This window comes from Leucopleurus acutus (assembly GCF_964270905.1).
Source record: "Leucopleurus acutus genome assembly, chromosome: 14".
NCBI classification, from domain to species: domain Eukaryota; kingdom Metazoa; phylum Chordata; class Mammalia; order Artiodactyla; family Delphinidae; genus Leucopleurus; species Leucopleurus acutus.
In genome coordinates, this window is record NC_139156.1 from 34485669 (window position 1) to 34501737 (window position 16069).

The 16069-nt window shown below is 36.8% G+C and overlaps 1 protein-coding gene across 2 annotated transcripts in view; it reads right to left on the reverse strand.

The window, feature by feature from the left end:
* Positions 1–16069, reverse strand: part of BTAF1 (B-TFIID TATA-box binding protein associated factor 1) — a 95304-nt gene that overhangs the window by 18315 nt on the left and 60920 nt on the right. For both annotated transcript variants that reach the window (XM_082854206.1, XM_082854207.1), the window contains 6 exons: positions 11765–12191; positions 10611–10801; positions 8759–8912; positions 8230–8339; positions 6644–6845; positions 5106–5254 (listed from right to left, as the gene is read on the reverse strand). In XM_082854206.1, coding sequence (XP_082710332.1) covers positions 5106–5254; positions 6644–6845; positions 8230–8339; positions 8759–8912; positions 10611–10801; positions 11765–12191 — 1233 coding nt within the window. The remainder of the gene's footprint in view (positions 1–5105; positions 5255–6643; positions 6846–8229; positions 8340–8758; positions 8913–10610; positions 10802–11764; positions 12192–16069) is intronic.

A 16069-nucleotide genomic window follows, 5' to 3' on the forward strand; every position in this document is an offset into this window, starting at 1 on the left:
TGTTCTTATGTCTTCCATTTTGCTCCTCATCACACTCATGCTTTCCCTCTACCTTCTTGAACATATGGAGCATATTTTAATGTCCTTGTATACTAATTCTATTATCTGGGTCATTTCAGGGTCTGCTTCTATTGACTGACTTTTCTCCTGGTTAACTTTTTTTGGGGGGCAGGATCTCAGTTCCCTGAGCAGGGATTGAAACCTGGCCATGGCAATGAAAGCCTGGAATCCTAACCACTAGGCCACCAGGGAACTCCCTCTGGCTAATTTTCTGATGGATGCTAAACGTCCTAAGTTTTACGCTGTTGGGTGCTGAACTTTTGGGGGTTAAACAGTTTTTTCTTTTGGGGATATAGTTAAATTACCTGAAACCAATTTGATCCTTTTCAGGCTTGCTTTTAACCTTTATTAAGGTGGGTTCAAATCAGTCTTCTGTCAAGGGTTAATTTGGTCCTACTACTCAGGCAATATACTTCTAAGGACTGTACTCAGTGCCCGATATGGTAGGTCCTCTGACTCAGCTTGGGGGAAATACCTATTCTTGACCCTGTGTGAGCTCTGGGAATTGTTCCACCTACTCCTTTCTGATTTTTTCCCCCCAGTCTCAAACATATTCTCATACATATGCCCAGATGAATGAATACTTAGCCTTTGTGTGGACCTCTGGAGCTTCCTCTCTGTGCAGCTACTTCCTCTCAGGTACTCTGCCTTGCAAATTCTACCCATCTTGTCCTCCCTGCACTCTGACTCTGCTAGCCTCTGTTTAGGTTTCACTTCCCTGTCCTATGGTCTGGAAACTCACTCCAGGCAGTAAGCTAGGGCATTTCATTTGTTCCCTTGTTGTTCAATGTCTGAAATCCATTGTTTGATTCATTTTGTCTGGTTTTCTAAGTTAAGGTAGGAGGATAAATCTGTTTTATCATGGCTGGAAGCAAAATATGCATCACATCCTTGTAATTTTCACATCTATCAAAGGGAATCTTATCAATCTTTTCTCAATCTCTAAAGTTCAAAATCTCTTTTCTTTGCCAACTTCTTATCAAGTACTGTTATTCTCCCTTAAAAAACAAGTAGTTTAGACTCTTTATCACCTCACAGTGGATCTGGGCTCTGGGGGCACTTACATTCTAATCCACATTCAAACAGCTATTAAACTGATTTTCCTAAAACACTGCTTTCATCATCTACTCCTTTGCTCAAAGAACACATGATGGTTTCTCATCACTCATTGATTTCAATGCCAAAAAAGACCAAGGGGACAAAGCATAATCAACTTAGTTTACAGATAAGATGATGCAAGGCCCAAAAGTTAAAGGATATGAATAAGACCTAGGAAGCAGAGGATGGAAACAATTCAGGAAATGTCACTTGGGTCTTTTGATACAGTAGTCTAGTATTTTTTTAGTCACGGTGGTTATTTTAACATATTGTGGAAAAAATATTCATGCAGAGAAATATATAAACAAAGGTACAGATCAATAAATTAGAAAACAAACAGCTCTCTAACTACTGCCTGATTAAGAAAACAGCCCTGATTTTTCACAGAACTAGAACAAAAAATTTTGCAATTTGTATGGAAACACAAAAGACCCCAAATAGCCAAAGCAATCTTGAGAACGAAAGAAGGAACTGGAGGAATGAGGCTCCCTGACTTCAGACTATACTACAAAGCAACAGTTATCAAGACGGTATGGTACTGGCACAAAAACAGAAAGATAGATCAATGGAACAGGATAGAAAGCCCAGAGATAAACCCATGCACATATGGACACCTTATCTTTGATAAAGGTGGCAGTAATGTACAGTGGAGAAAGGACAGCCTCTTCAATAAGTGGTGCTGGGAAAACTGGACAGGCACATGTAAAAGTATGAGATTAGATCACTCCCTAACACCATACACAAAAATAAGCTCAAAATGGATTAAAGACCTAAATGTAAGGCCAGAAACTATCAAACTCTTAGAGGAAAACATAGGCAGAACACTCTATGACATAAATCACAGCAAGATCCTTTCTGACCCACCTCCTAGAGTAATGGAAATAAAAACAAAAATAAACAAATGGGACCTAATGAAACCTCAAAGCTTTTGCACAGCAAAGGAAACCATAAACAAGACCAAAAGACAACCCTCAGAATGGGAGAAAATATTTGCAAATGAAGCAACCGACAAAGGATTCATCTCCAAAATTTACAAGCAGCTCATGCAGCTCAATAACAAGAAAACAAACAACCCAATCCAAAAATGGGCAGAAGACCTAAATAGACATTTCTCCAAAGAAGATATACAGACTGCCAACAAACACATGAAAGAATGCTCAACATCATTCATCATTAGAGAAATGCAAATCAAAACTACAATAAGATATCATCTCACACCAGTCAGAATGGCCATCATCAAAAAATCTAGAAACAATAAATGCTGGAGAGGGTGTGGAGAAAAGGGAACCCTCTTGCACTGCTGGTGGGAATGTGAATTGGTTCAGCCACTATGGAGAACAGTATGGAGGTTCCTTAAAAAACTACAAATAGAACTACCATATGACCCAGCAATCCCACTACTGGGCATATACCCTGAGAAAACCAAAATTCAAAAAGAGTTATGTACCAAAATGTTCATTGCAGCTCTATTTACAATAGCCCGGAGATGGAAACAATCTAAGTGCCCATCATCGGATGAATGGATAAAGAAGATGTGGCACATATATACAATGGAATATTACTCAGCCATAAAAAGAAACGAAATTGAGCTATTTGTAATGAGGTGGATAGACCTAGAGTCTGTCATACAGAGTGAAGTAAGTCAGAAAGAAAAAGACAAATACTGTATGCTAACACATATATATGGAATTTAAGAAAAAAAATGTCATGAAGAACCTAGGGGTAAAGCAGGAATAAAGACGCAGACCTCCGAGAGAACGGACTTGAGGTTATGGGGAGGGGGAAGGGTGAGCTGTGACAGGGCGAGAGAGAGTCATGGGCATATACACAGTAACAAACGTAGTAAGGTAGATAGCTAGTGGGAAGCAGCCGCATGGCACAGGGATATTGGCTCGGTGCTTTGTGACAGGCTGGAGGGGTGGGATAGGGAAGGTGGGAGGGAGGGAGACGCAGGAGGGAAGACATAAGGGAACATATGTTTATGTATGACTGATTCACTTTGTTATGGGGCAGAAACTAGCACACCATTGTAAAGCAATTATACCCCAATAAAGATGTTAAAAAAAAAAAAAAGAAAACAGCCCTGCCATCATCCTACAAGGTCCTGTAAGCTCCCCCCAGTGATAACCCACTCTCCTTTCCTCAAGAGGTAATCATCTTACTGACTTTTCATGGCAATTTCTTTTTTACCTTTCTTTATACCTTTATCACCTAAGTATGCATCCCATGTACTTTTGCCTATTTTTGAACGTCATAAAAATAGAATCTTACGTTAAGGATTCACTAATTGTCGTATGTATCTGTACTTTGTTCATTCTTATTGCAGTATAATAATCCACAGTTAACATACCTACTCTACAGATAATGAATATCTGAGTGGTTTTAAGACTACTATAAATAATGGTATAAATAATATTCTTGAAGGTGTGTCTTGGATGTATTCTGAATTTCTCTAGGATATATACCTAGCATAGATTTGATGGGTCATTAGGATGGGAATCTTCAACTTTACCAGATATAGCCAATTTTTTTTTTTCAGAGAGGCTATCATCCAACTTATGCTCATATTTTGCTGGTGGAAATATAAAATGGTAGAGTTACTCTGGGAAAAATAGTTTGGCAGTTTCTTAAAAAGTTAAACATGATATGATCCAGTAATTCCACTCCTAAATATCTGCTCAAAAGAAATAAAAGCAGGGACTTCTCTGGCGGTCCAGTGGTTAACAATCCATGTTCTGGGGCTTCCCTGGTGACGCAGTGGTTAAGAATACACCTGTCAATGCAGGGGACACAGGTTCGAGCCCTGGACCAGGGAGATCCCACATGCTGCAGAGCAACTAAGCCCGTGCACCACAACTACTGAAGCCTGTGTGCCTACAGCCTGTCCTCTGCAACAAGAGAAGCCACTGCAACAAGAAGCCCGTGCACCGCAACGAAGAGTAGCCCCTCACTCGCCGCAACTAAAGAAAGCCTGCGCACAGCAACAAAGACCCAACGCAGCCAAAAATAAATAAATAAAACAAATAAATTAAAGGAAAGAAATAAAAGCATACATCCACACAAAGACTTTATAAGTGCATAAAGTGCACGTTCATAGCAGCATTACTTATAATAGCCAAAAGCTGGTAATAAGCCAAATGTCCATCAACTGGTGAATGGATAAACAAAATGTGGTGTCTCCATGAAATAGAGTATTATTGGCCAGTAATACTCTAAACACACCCAAAAGGATAACACATCCAAAAGGAGCTACTGACATACTACACCACGGATGAACTGCATATATACTTACTTCCTGAATTACAAAAATCCCATAAAAATATGTAAGTGGCTAAGCGGAAGGGTCCTGGCTTTCCCCTTGCTTCAAGCCACTTCTGTTTCCCACACTGGCCACATATGTTATTTCTGTAGCATGAATATACTCCAAAATTCTCCAACTTCAGCCTTCTAGTCTGCTTTCTCCATAATCCAACAGAGACATCATTTGCTTTTTACACTTTCAATTACCATCTTTCAAATTTACCTTTCACATAAACTTCAGAACAGAATCTTTACATAGATGTTACCAGGGATACTTAGGAACAATTCTATTTCTAGAATAGCATCAATGAATTATCATTCTTTTAGGAACCATAGTTTTTGTTTGTTTGTTTTTTAAATTTTTGGCCGTGTCGTGTGGCATGTGGGATCCTAGTTCCCCAATAGAACCCATGCCCCCTGCAGTGGGGTCTTAACCACTAGACTGCCAGGGAAGTCCCAGAACCATAGTTTTATTTAAAACACTGTATTAAAAAAAAAATTACCCATTAAAGCATAAAATTCTTAACACTTATAACATAAACATATTCAAATCTTTTTTTAAACCTGACATGTTCTTTAAAAAGGGTTACAATTACTATGAAGTTACTGAAAACATTAAGTCCATAAACCAAGTATCTTCAACTTACCTCAAGTGGCATGAGTCTAATTAGTGTTGCAAAGCACTGTGTAGCCATGAATCTTACACTGTCCGTCTGATCACTCATTCTTCCCAACACAGGCACGACTAAAAGGACAATATATGGAACAATACCAACATCCAGTTGTTCCATTACACCTGAGTAAGTTATTAAGGAAATTTCCAACTGGTTCCAAGGTAGATGTTTTCACAAACTAAGACCATGACTTCTAAAACAGTTCCTCATTTTCTCACCTGTATTATGAAGAACTGACTGTCCCTCAAGGTCTATGATTCAACTATAACAGCATTTGTACAATGTTACTCCTTTGTGAACATTATGTAACTTTCTCATGATTAAGAAGATAAAATGATGTTTTTCATCATTTTCATCATGAGGAAGGTTGGAGGTAACTTTATTAATAAGACTTTTTTCCATAGAGAAATTCCTACAAGTTTCTAGAATTCCCATACCAAAATTGAGTTACAATTGCAAGCAAGGGAGCACAACTCAGCGTCAAAGATTAATTCCAAATTTCCCACCAATATCTCAACAATCTTAAACTGGACATAGCAGGCCCAGTGAGTTCAGTCCTCCTGTAATCTTTAGCATTTCTGAGCCAGAGTTTCTAACTGATTTAATCTCCACCCGTCTTTCTTGCTCTTATACCGAAATATCTTTCGGGTTATTTCGAGAAAAGAATGTCAGTGGATGCCATACCCTTGGTAAAAGCTTGCTTGTAGGGCTTCCCTGGTGGCGCAGTGGTTGAGAGTGTGCCTGCCGATGCAGGGGACGTGGGTTCGTGCCCCGGACCGGGAAGATCCCACATGCCGTGGAGCGGCTGGGCCCGTGAGCCATGGCCGCTGAGCCTGCGCGTCCAGAGCCTGTGCTCCACAACAGGAGAGGTCTCAACAGTGAGAGGCCCGTGTACCGCAAAAAATGATAATAATAATAAATAAATAAGCTTGCCTGTATATTTCTAGTTATTTAGTATATACTTAGTCATTTTCTACCCAAGTAATGAACAAAGCGAACATAATGTTTATAAGAACTACCTATATCTGATTAATATTAAAAAAAATTGATTATAAACCAAATAAACAGATTAGTTACTAGATAAATAGTTCATGAGGTACATAAAATTTTTGCCTGTAAAAAGATCTCTTAAAATTAATAGTAATTCTTCAGACTTTCTGTGTGAATATTTTCATAATCAAATGTAAATATATTTATAATGTATTATAATGTAATAAAAATACACTTCAAAATAAAATCTAAAAAAGTAGGTTTCTTTTTGGAACAAGGCAGGTTATGTGCGTATTTGTTTTTGTTCTGTTTTGTTTTGTTTTTGCTGCACTGCGCAGCTTGCGGGATCTTAGTTCCCTGACCAGAGATCGAACCCATGCCCCTCAGCAGTGAAAGCACGGAGTCCTAACCACTGGACCACCAGGGAATTCCCTGTGCACATTTGCATAAATTTTATTTTAGTCATCCTTAAATAAAATGAATATAATTTCTGAATAGTTTGTCAAAATAAAAAAGGATACAGGCAAGTGCTTCAATTGCACCCTCTTGTTTGATATTGTCATCAATTGCTCCCAGCCATGGAAGAACCTTCTCCAAAAAAATATTCATTGTTTCCATGGTACCTATTTTGCTCATGACGCCTATACAACGAGCAGCCATGTGCCTCACTGCAGTGCTGGGGTACTGAAGGCACATATAAAGATGAGGCAAATGCTGTACCAACTAAAAACAAAAAGTTTAAGATAATCAGAACACTCATTAGGGAATCTACTGTTCAAAATATAACTATAACGGCCCATACTCAGAGGTTCTCAATATTCTAAGTAACTCTAAATCCAGGAATATCTCCAATTACCTCAAACCATTACTGTCAAAACATCCTCAATAAAAATTTAAATCTAAGTTGTTATTATAATGCTTTTAAAAAGAATAGAAAGGTGCAGAACGTCTCCCCTGTTCACTATCCTCTTACGCATCAGGGAACTCTCAATTCTTTCCAAAATTAGCAGGGAACGCATCAAAGGGACTTGCAAAAATCTCCTACTGAGGGTGGGAAAATGACACCACACATCATCAGCCCCCTCCCAATATGGCTTAGTTTTAGGTACATACTTTTTTATTCACGGGGTTGAGTGATCTCGATTTTGTTCTGGGCACTATACTTTGGTAGGTATTTTCCACTTTAACTTCCTGGCTTACCAAAGGCAATATGATCACAAGACCACAACATATCCCATTATTAAATGTCTGCTGCATGGAAGCCAGGATTAATGCTCATGAGATCCAGGTACTTGCTCAACACACTAGCCTTACAGCTCAGCTGAATGCATGCTGTTGATCACGGAGGGTGAGCATATAAAGGATTCTGCCCTTCTCTACTAATGATAAATCCGCAAAATTTAACAAGAATATGCTTTATTACTATATAAACAGAAAAATTTCACTCTTCTCTACTCTCTCCTAGATTCTCCCTCTTATATTAGATGTGAATAGAGAATTGGAGATAGCACCCTTCACAATGTTATAAACTGCAGAGAGCTTCCTATTGCAGTTATACGGAAAGAGTAATACTTTCTTCAATGGAAAAACCAGACAATTAATTCTCTAGTCTATGTTCCTCCTCCCTCTGTTCCAATTTTTTGGTAAGAGATATTTTAACAGTCAAAAAATAAACCCAGGTTCTATCTTTGCCACTGACTAGTTTCATCTCTGAGAGGTAACTTCCTTCTACCATTACATTTATCTTGGAAAGAGGTTTTATTACCTGTACTCTTCCTTTCCTAGACTATATTGTTAAGATGGTATAGATGAATAGGGATGCGGCTTTCTTTCCTGTTTATACCTGGCTTCTGCGTCATCAGAGCCCTGTCCCTACTGCCCTGTATTCTAAGCTCCCAGAGTGGGTTTTCTATCATTCATGCACCCAGCTCTGCCTCAAAGCCCATAAGAGTTGAGTTGTCAGGAAAGAAGGAATCTAGATATAGCATATAAAAGAAAATGCAATTATAAGGGATGACATCAAAGTTGCACTTTTCATTCAAGCCTTAAGTCTAATAAGACTACTTGTTTTACTAGAAAAAAAACTACACTTGCATTAGTTAGTTACCAAGGGATGAAGCTCAGAATCCATTGACACTGCTGCTGTTTCAAAAACTTGCAGAGAATTCACCAGTTCTTGGGCAGGGCCATCTCCCTTTTCCAGGAGGGACTTTCCATCTATTAAAACATATTGATTTAAGTGCATATTACCTTGCAAATAATTCTTTAAAATCTAGAGCCCACAAAAAGTTTTAGCACTCCCCCAGGTACTGTGGGAGAGTCTATTTTGCTTTATAATGTAAAATGAAATACCATGTCCTTAATTTAACTGCTGAGGTACTACACCTAAAGCAACTAAAGGTGTTTAACATAATGATCCATTTCAAATATCTGTTTCTAAATATGTAATAGAAAAAGTAAAAAGCAAAAAGTATGCAAAATGACATGAAAATAAATGTTTTTACCAACCTTCCATTTAAAAACTTACCAGCTGGCCTGGGATAAACAGGTATAGGCATTGTTATTTTATAAGGACATACGTAATGGATATATACTGAAATCTGTTTAAAATGCAACTCGGAAAAATATGTACACACCAAAATTATTTATGTCGATTGTATTCCTCAATGGACCAACCATAGCATCCCAGAGATGTGGCAACTTCACTGCCATTTCACCACCAAAATGCTTCACTATAGTTGTCAAGGCAAATTCAGCTCCTCTCCGTTGTACCAGGTAAGGCTTCTGGGCCTAAAATTAAATGTTAGTTGAAAACGAAATTTGAGAAAAAAGTATAATGCATTTGAAATGTTATTAAGATAATTTAAAAGTCACTACCTAAGAATTCACAGTGTTACCATTAACTAATTAAGCAATTACTGGACATATTTACCATAACTATAAACATTTCTCAATAATTAAACTTACATGGGCATAAAATCCCAAACTAGATTTTCACATCCAAAGTAAAATACTTTCGGGGGGTTGGAGATAAGGAATAGATAAATATGTGCTGTTTCTAGAGACAGTTCTAAGTAACATGTTTTTTTCTTCTCTCCACTCCAAAGAAACAGGTAGAGAGAGGAAAAGGAGATAAAATGATGGGCCCTTATTTATATTTGCTTAAGGGATAGAATATGAACATCTATTTAATTTAACCACAAGATTAATAACCTCTTACTTAGCAGTAATTTTTTTTTTTTTTTTTTTTGTGGTATGCGGGCCTCTCACTGTTGTGGCCTCTCCTGTTGCGGAGCACAGGCTCCGGACGTGCAGGCTCAGCGGCCATGGCCCACAGCCCCAGCCGCTCCGCGGCATGCGGGATCCTTCTGGACCGGGGCACGAACGCGTGTCCCCTGCATTGGCAGGCAGACTCTCAACCACTGCGCCACCAGGGAAGCCCAGTAATTTAATAATAATTAAATAGAAAAGAAACTGTCCCCCCAGAAAGATACATATATATTTTTAAATGAAGGAACTATGTAAACCATGTAAGTATAAATATTAAAACCACAGTAAATTTTTGATTAAAATTATGGGAAGAATATAGATAGTGAAAAAACCTTCATTCACAGAATATTTTAAAAGAAATATACACAATAAGCTAAGATTTTGGTTTAAAAAAAGAAACTTAAAATAGGCCTATACTTTATAGAAATATATTAAACACATGTCTTTTAGCATTGATAGTTTATTGCTGAACTCAGGTTAAGTTCCTATGTCTTGCAACCAAAAGAGCTACCTAGAGCATTCATTCCATTGTTAACAATGTGACTGTAAGATTTTCCAAAACCAAACACTTTTTAAAATCATCTTTAAAGAAGACTGTACTGTAGAATAAGTAGACCAATGAAACAGAATAGAGAGCCCAAGGAGATCCTTATATATACAAAGCATGACATAAAACAGAGGTGCCATTATAAACCAGGGAGGAAAAGATTCAACGGTGGGATAAACTGGCTGTCCATGTGGGCAAATAAATTTAGATTCCTACCTCACATCACATAGTTAATAAATTCCAAGTTGACTAAAAGTCAGGTAAAACTTTGACATGTATAAACTTATCCTCTGAATATCAACAGCAATTCCTGACATTGATAGGACTGAGAAAAGTTAGCTTTCACTATTACTTAACATCTCTGTAGTCACTGTTATAGGAATTAGTTTATATTCAAGAATGACTTATGTACCCACTACTGAGAAGGTTTCTTGCCTAGGAAGATAATCATCAAGTTAAGCTGGTAAAAATAATAAGAGGCATGAGAAATTTGAAGAAGTTTTCCGTTTTTCTGGACCCTGTTGCTGCAGTACTCCAAAAAGTTATTAGCCCCAGTTCTTTCACTTAAAAATATTAAAATAACGATTCTAGAAGCTGATATGACAATTTAGCTCTCAATCTGTAAGATACTTGTTTTAAAATCAGAGTATTCAAAGAAAAAAACTATTTACCTCATCAAGTTCAACAAGGATATTTCCACCACCTCCTGCAGGTAGATCTGCTATTTGAGCTTTTACTGCTTTGGGGGTAGGACCTCGCCTACTTGTGATAGCAAAAGCAGCTTTTTGATGCCTATAGAGTGTAATTATACCCCTGTGCTTGGTGACAGTATGATGCATTCCATCTTTTTCGGAGTTGGATCCTATTAAGGAAAAAAGTTAAATAACTTTTAAAGCATAATATAGGTGACCAAATGTTTCCTGCTCCAAAAGAGATACAACACATTTTAAAATTGTCTTTTAAGCCTCAATTTTTATAGGCCAATGATATTTTCTTTAGACAATGAAATGGTAACAAAAATCAGTAATTTATAACATTGAATGTTTTAATATTTGCACAGGACCATACTTAATACAACCAAATTTGCAGCATCATATTAACAACAAGAAATATTACATGCAAGAATGAATGTACCTTCAGTTAAAAGTACATTAATTCTTTAAAAATGAATGTTTCTAGGCATAAAAAGAAACATTAAAAAACAATGCAAGTAAGTTTTCTTTAAAAAAAAAAAAGTCCATAGTTACCATGAATTCAGAAACACCAACCACTGCAAAATATTGCTGCCTCACATAGCTCTCAGGGACAGGGATGGGGGGAATTTAGGACTAAGGTATGTGAAGAAACATTGGTCCTTGAGATTAGCCTACAAAGAGCAGTTACTTTCCATATAAATTTTCTGGATGAAAATAGAAAAGCTGTTTAAGCATTATTTGCCAAAGGTAACAGAGCTCACTTATCTCATAAGACATGTACTAAATTAGAGAAACCAGAATTTTACAGGAAGAACGTTTATTCACCACTGGATATAATTAAGTTTTCTAGCTCTGTTAACAGTAAACCCTATAATTATGGTCTTGAAAGAGAAGTTAAGGGTTAACACCTGTCTCATAAAATTTAGTCATTTTATATATCAGGTCTTTTATGAATAACTTATTTAAGTTAAGAGGTTGTGATTTTATTAGCAATATGTGCAAATTCTCTCAAAATGGGAAAAAGCTCCACCATAAACTGGATTTGTGCTTAAATTATACCTGTAAGTGACTATAAACAAATTTAAATGGTTAATTCTTTCTCTACCCCAAATAAAACTTTAGATATATACCTTTAGAATTTTCCTGGCCACTTTGTGTTGGTACTGGACACGTGACAGAAGGAGTTAGATATGGGTCCACACAAAGTGAGCTACAGAGATTTTTAATAATTTTTGAATTGGGACAGGGCGTCCTTCTTGTGCACTGCTGTAGTAGTTTGGCTATGCACTGAGCCGCATAGTTCTGCACTAGAGTATTCTCTTCTTTTTTAATTGTCTCCATTAATGGTTTTATAATAGGATTTAATTTCTCCGGAAGTTGCTGCAAGCTTACAACTGCACATGCAGCAAAAGTATGCACTCTCAACTGCAACACTTGCCACTCCTGGTTGGTCTCTGTAACTGTCATTTGGACCTGCTGTCGTTTACTATCTAACTGCTGTAACACTTGAGGATTTAAATCGAAAGATGATGTGACTTCATTAAAAACAGCAGTGACCTATTAAAAAAGAGAAATCAAAAATCATTAAGGACATCAACCCCAAATAGCCTGTAAACTCCTAAAGGGCAGACAACAAACTTTCTGTTTCAATTTTAAGTTCCATGATATCTAGTACTATTTTACTATTCAGTAAACTAAATAAATGTCTAAAACCTTCCAAGTAAACTTTATTTTATTTTTTATTTATTTATTTTTTTGTGGTACGCGGGCCTCTCACTGTTGTGGCCTCTCCCGTTGTGGAGCATAGGCTCCGGACGCGTAGGCTCAGTAGCCATGGCTCACGGGCCCAGCCACTCCACGGCATGTGGGATCCTCCCGGACTGGGGCACGAACCCACATCCCCTGCATCGGCAGGTGGACTCTCAACCACTGCGCCACCAGGGAAGCCCTAAACTTTATTTTAATCTGACTTAATTTAACATTAGTATTATATTGTTTAAGAAAGACAGTTTCTTGAGAGACTTATTATATCTAATAAGTTTGAGTGAAAAATCACACACAATACCCACATAGTACTTTGGTGAAATGAGAACGCTGTAAGCAAATATAAACCAACAGTTAAGAGAGGATGGTACAATAGTCATTAATTATTTAATTACCAAGAGCTGCTTAAAGCTGTAAGACTGTGGCATCAGACTACTTTACAAGCCCCGTTAAAAGACTGTTCAATACATCTTCTTAAAACAACTTTATGAGATATAATTCACATACAATACACTCATTTAAAGTGTACAATTCAATGGTTTTTATTATATTCAGAGTTGTACAACCATCACCACAATTTTAGAACATTTTCATCACCCCCATGTAACCACTTATCTACTTTCTATCTTGATAGATTTGCCTATTCTGGACATTTCATATAGATGGACTAATATAATGTGTAATCTTTTGTGACTAGATTCTTTCATTTAGCATAATTCTTCCAAGGTTCACTGATGTTGTAGCATGTATAATTACTTCATTCCTTTTTTTGCCAAATAATATTACACTATATGGATATATCAGTTGCATTTTTCCATTCATTAGTTGATGACTGGATGGGTTGGTTCCACCTTTTAGCTATTACGAATAATGTTGCTATGAACATTTATGTACAAGTTTCTGTGCACACATTTTTTAAATTACCATTTAAAGACTGTGTGATGGATTACATAACAAAAATAGTCTTCTTGTTTGACAGGTAACTGCAATCATAAAGAGGCTCCATAAATCCAATCTGATCAATGTTGGTCAGAAAAGCCTGTAACATTAAAGAACCTACCTTTTTTTTTAATGGAGAACCCAATTTTTCAGACTTAGAAATAATCAATTCCCTTATGGACAAGACTGATAATGCCAACCTCTATTATAAAAATCAAAATAGGCACAGAAATAAGATCTTCTTTTATCATTATAAAATACCAAAGACTTTAAATTGAGCTGTATCTGCTTCATCTTGATCTGTTCTCTACAAAGGAACATGATCACATACCACTTCTAGCTTATACTTTCCACTTTGCTTTGTCTATTTTATGTGTTCAAGCTTTGCATAAGATTATTTGAAACAGGTTTCATTACTAAAAGTTTAAAAACATTGTCCTAAATACACTATGCTTCTGTCAATTTTCAATGATTCTAGGCAATTTAGGAAAAGCTTTCCAATTACCCCAAATTCATTCACTCAACAAATATTTAATGAGTAATACTAAGAGATGAGTATCAATGTCTTCATAGACTCAAAAAATGTTGAGAATAATGTGGGAGACAGATACATAAGTAAACAAGACAATGTAACATGAAACTAAGGTAAGTGCAAGTTGCTGTGGTAGCACAAGGATAGCTTAACTCTTCTTAGAGGGGACAAAAGTAGAGAAGGCTTGCCAGAGGCAGTTAACACTTATGCTAGGTTCTTAAACAATGGATAAGTCTGGAGTTATGGGGACATCTTGGCAAACAGAGTGAGGTAGGGAGTGCGAAGTGAGGCACTGTCCAAGGAACTGACAACAGCTTACCACGGCCTGAGCACAAGGCGATGAAGGAATGTCAAGAGATGAACTTGGGATGAGCAGAGGCTGGAGGGTAGGGAATTTCTGGCAAAGGAAAGAGGAGCTCAGACACCAAAGTGAGAATGAGTGAAGCAAAGAAAGTGGGTGAGGGTGGTGTACTTCTGCAAGAGAATAACTAGGCTTAAGTGGAGGAAGTTTGAGAATAATGAGGAGAAAAGAGATGGGGAATTTAGAGAAGGTGTTGAAAGTAAGAAAAAAACTAAAATCAAGGAAAAAGAAAATCATGTTTTTAAGTAGGGGAGGGATGTGTTCGGAGTGGCACTAAGAATTTTATTAGTGTGGCACAGCATGCAGGATGGCATGAACCAGAGACTGCCTGGAGCCTTAGAGATGAGTCAGGACCTAGTCATAAAGTACTAAGGCCTTTGACTGGGCTGTGGTGATGGAAACAGAGAAAGGATAAACATATGAAACTTTCTGAAAGGAAATGTTAACAAGATTTGAGACTGTGCTTAAAAAGGGCTATTTTCTGTTAAAAAATAAATCCCAATTTTGGTTAAGTTTGAAATGATAGTGAGATATCCAAGCAAAAATGCCTAATTGAAGAACATAAAAGATCAAGAGAAGATAGCACAGTACATGGTTAAGAACTAAATTGTGAGAATGGTGACAGACAAAGGAAGACCTTCAGGAAACGCCTATATTTTGCAGGTAAGAATAAAATAGGGATGCAAAGAAAGTTACAAATAGCAGTGGCTCTTAGCCAAGGCCAAGACTAATCTTTTAAAATTGCTCTTCCCTCAAATATGCTCTTCTAGAGACTCTGATATCCCAGGTCAAAACCACTGGACTAAGGAAGCTGATGAAACAGAATAGGAGTTTCATTGGGGAGTGAGAGGTTTGAATAAGAAAAGCTTTAAGAGTCCATGTAATAGCTTTAGAAAGAAATGTCAGAAACAGTAAGAAGGGAACCCAGACCTTAAAGAAAATTTGAGGTTTTATTCCAGGAAGGCAAAATATGGGGGAGGGGAAGCAAAAAGGAGAAATTATAGAAAAACAACAATCAGAAAAACTCAGAAAAAAAATTGAAGGAATTTTAGCTTTTTTTCACAGGTGAGAACAAAAAAAATTTCATCTATATTATTTTTTCAATAAGAAAGGGGGATAAGAAATGAAGCACGCTCTTTCACAGCAATCAACACAAGTGAAGCAGCTGAGTTTCTGGTTCTTTAACTCATAAAAGGAAGAACTCATTTACACCACCTAACCTCAAAGACTTACTAAGTACAAAGATACAGTAATCAAGACACTGGTGCTAGCATAACAGACAAATAGACTGAACAAATAGAGCCCATATACAGACACACACTTACATTTCAATTAATTTTTGACAAAGGTGTCAAAGAAATTCCATGGCCAAAGAAAAATCTTTTCAATAAATGATGATAGAAAAATTAGGTATCTATATGAAAAACAAAACACAATCTCTACTTCACACTATATATAAACATAAATATGGATGACTGAACAAAAACTAAAACTACAATGCTTTATAAGAAAATGTGTGTGAATAACTTCACCACTTGGAGATAAGAAAAGGTACCTTAGGTCACAGAACACAATAACCATAAAAGAAAACAACTGATAAACTAGACTTTATCAAACTTAAAAATATCTGCTCATCCAAAGACACCATTAACAAAATGAAAAGGCAAGCCACACAGTGGGAGAAAATATTTGGAAAGCATCTATCTGACAAAGGATTGGTATCCAGGATATATAAAGAACTCCTACAACTCAATAATAAAAAGACAACCTAATTAAAAACAGACAAAAGATTTAAACAGACATTTCAGAAAGGAAGATCAACAAATGGCCAATAAGACA